The sequence below is a fragment of the Galeopterus variegatus genome, unplaced genomic scaffold (assembly GCF_000696425.1).
Source record: "Galeopterus variegatus unplaced genomic scaffold, G_variegatus-3.0.2 Scaffold2749, whole genome shotgun sequence".
Classification (NCBI taxonomy): domain Eukaryota; kingdom Metazoa; phylum Chordata; class Mammalia; order Dermoptera; family Cynocephalidae; genus Galeopterus; species Galeopterus variegatus.
This window is the reverse complement of record NW_007728860.1, coordinates 22430-22991: the sequence shown is the minus strand read 5'-3', so window position 1 is coordinate 22991 and position 562 is coordinate 22430. Positions and strand designations below refer to the sequence as shown.

The 562-nt window shown below is 38.4% G+C and overlaps 1 protein-coding gene across 1 annotated transcript in view; it reads left to right on the top strand.

Annotated features, from left to right (window-relative positions):
- LOC103598824 (dual specificity mitogen-activated protein kinase kinase 5) overlaps positions 1 to 238 on the top strand; it is a 151557-nt gene extending 151319 nt beyond the window's left edge. Inside the window, exon 16 of the mRNA XM_008582877.1 lies at positions 95 to 238. Coding sequence (XP_008581099.1) covers positions 95 to 238 — 144 coding nt within the window. The remainder of the gene's footprint in view (positions 1 to 94) is intronic.
- Positions 239 to 562: the final 324 nt, after the last annotated feature.

The window sequence follows — 562 nt, the reverse complement described above, 5'->3', positions numbered from 1 at the left end:
TAGTAGCTCCCCACCTTAGTTGAAGCTCTTATTCAATCTGTGTTTCTTGGAGTAGCTTACATCACCTCACAAGTTTCTTTCTGTTTTCCTGCAGCCTGAAAGAATTTCAGGGGAGCAGTATGGAATTCATTCTGATGTCTGGAGCTTAGGAATCTCTTTCATGGAGGTATGTTGTTGTTATTTGCAAATAGACACTTCTGTGCATATCTGTACTAATATGTTCAATCAGAAAGAATGAAGATTTTGAAAGAATAAAATAGGTGTTCAGTGTGCTATGTGAACATGTACACAGAGTTTGATATACTTATGTGGCTTGTGAAATGACTCTGGAGGTTACTCTAAAGTACTGTTTCTCACAGATTACGTGTGAGTGGTCTGGAATGATCTTACCTGGAGTGCTTGTTATAAATACCGGTTCCCTGATCACATCCCACCAATTAAATCCAAATCTCTAAAAATTTGCATTGTTAACATGTTCCCTGGGTGATCTTTTTGCACATTAAATCTGGAGAGCCTGTGTTCTAAAAGAGGGATTCCAGAAAAATTCTGTGTGATGGTAGCC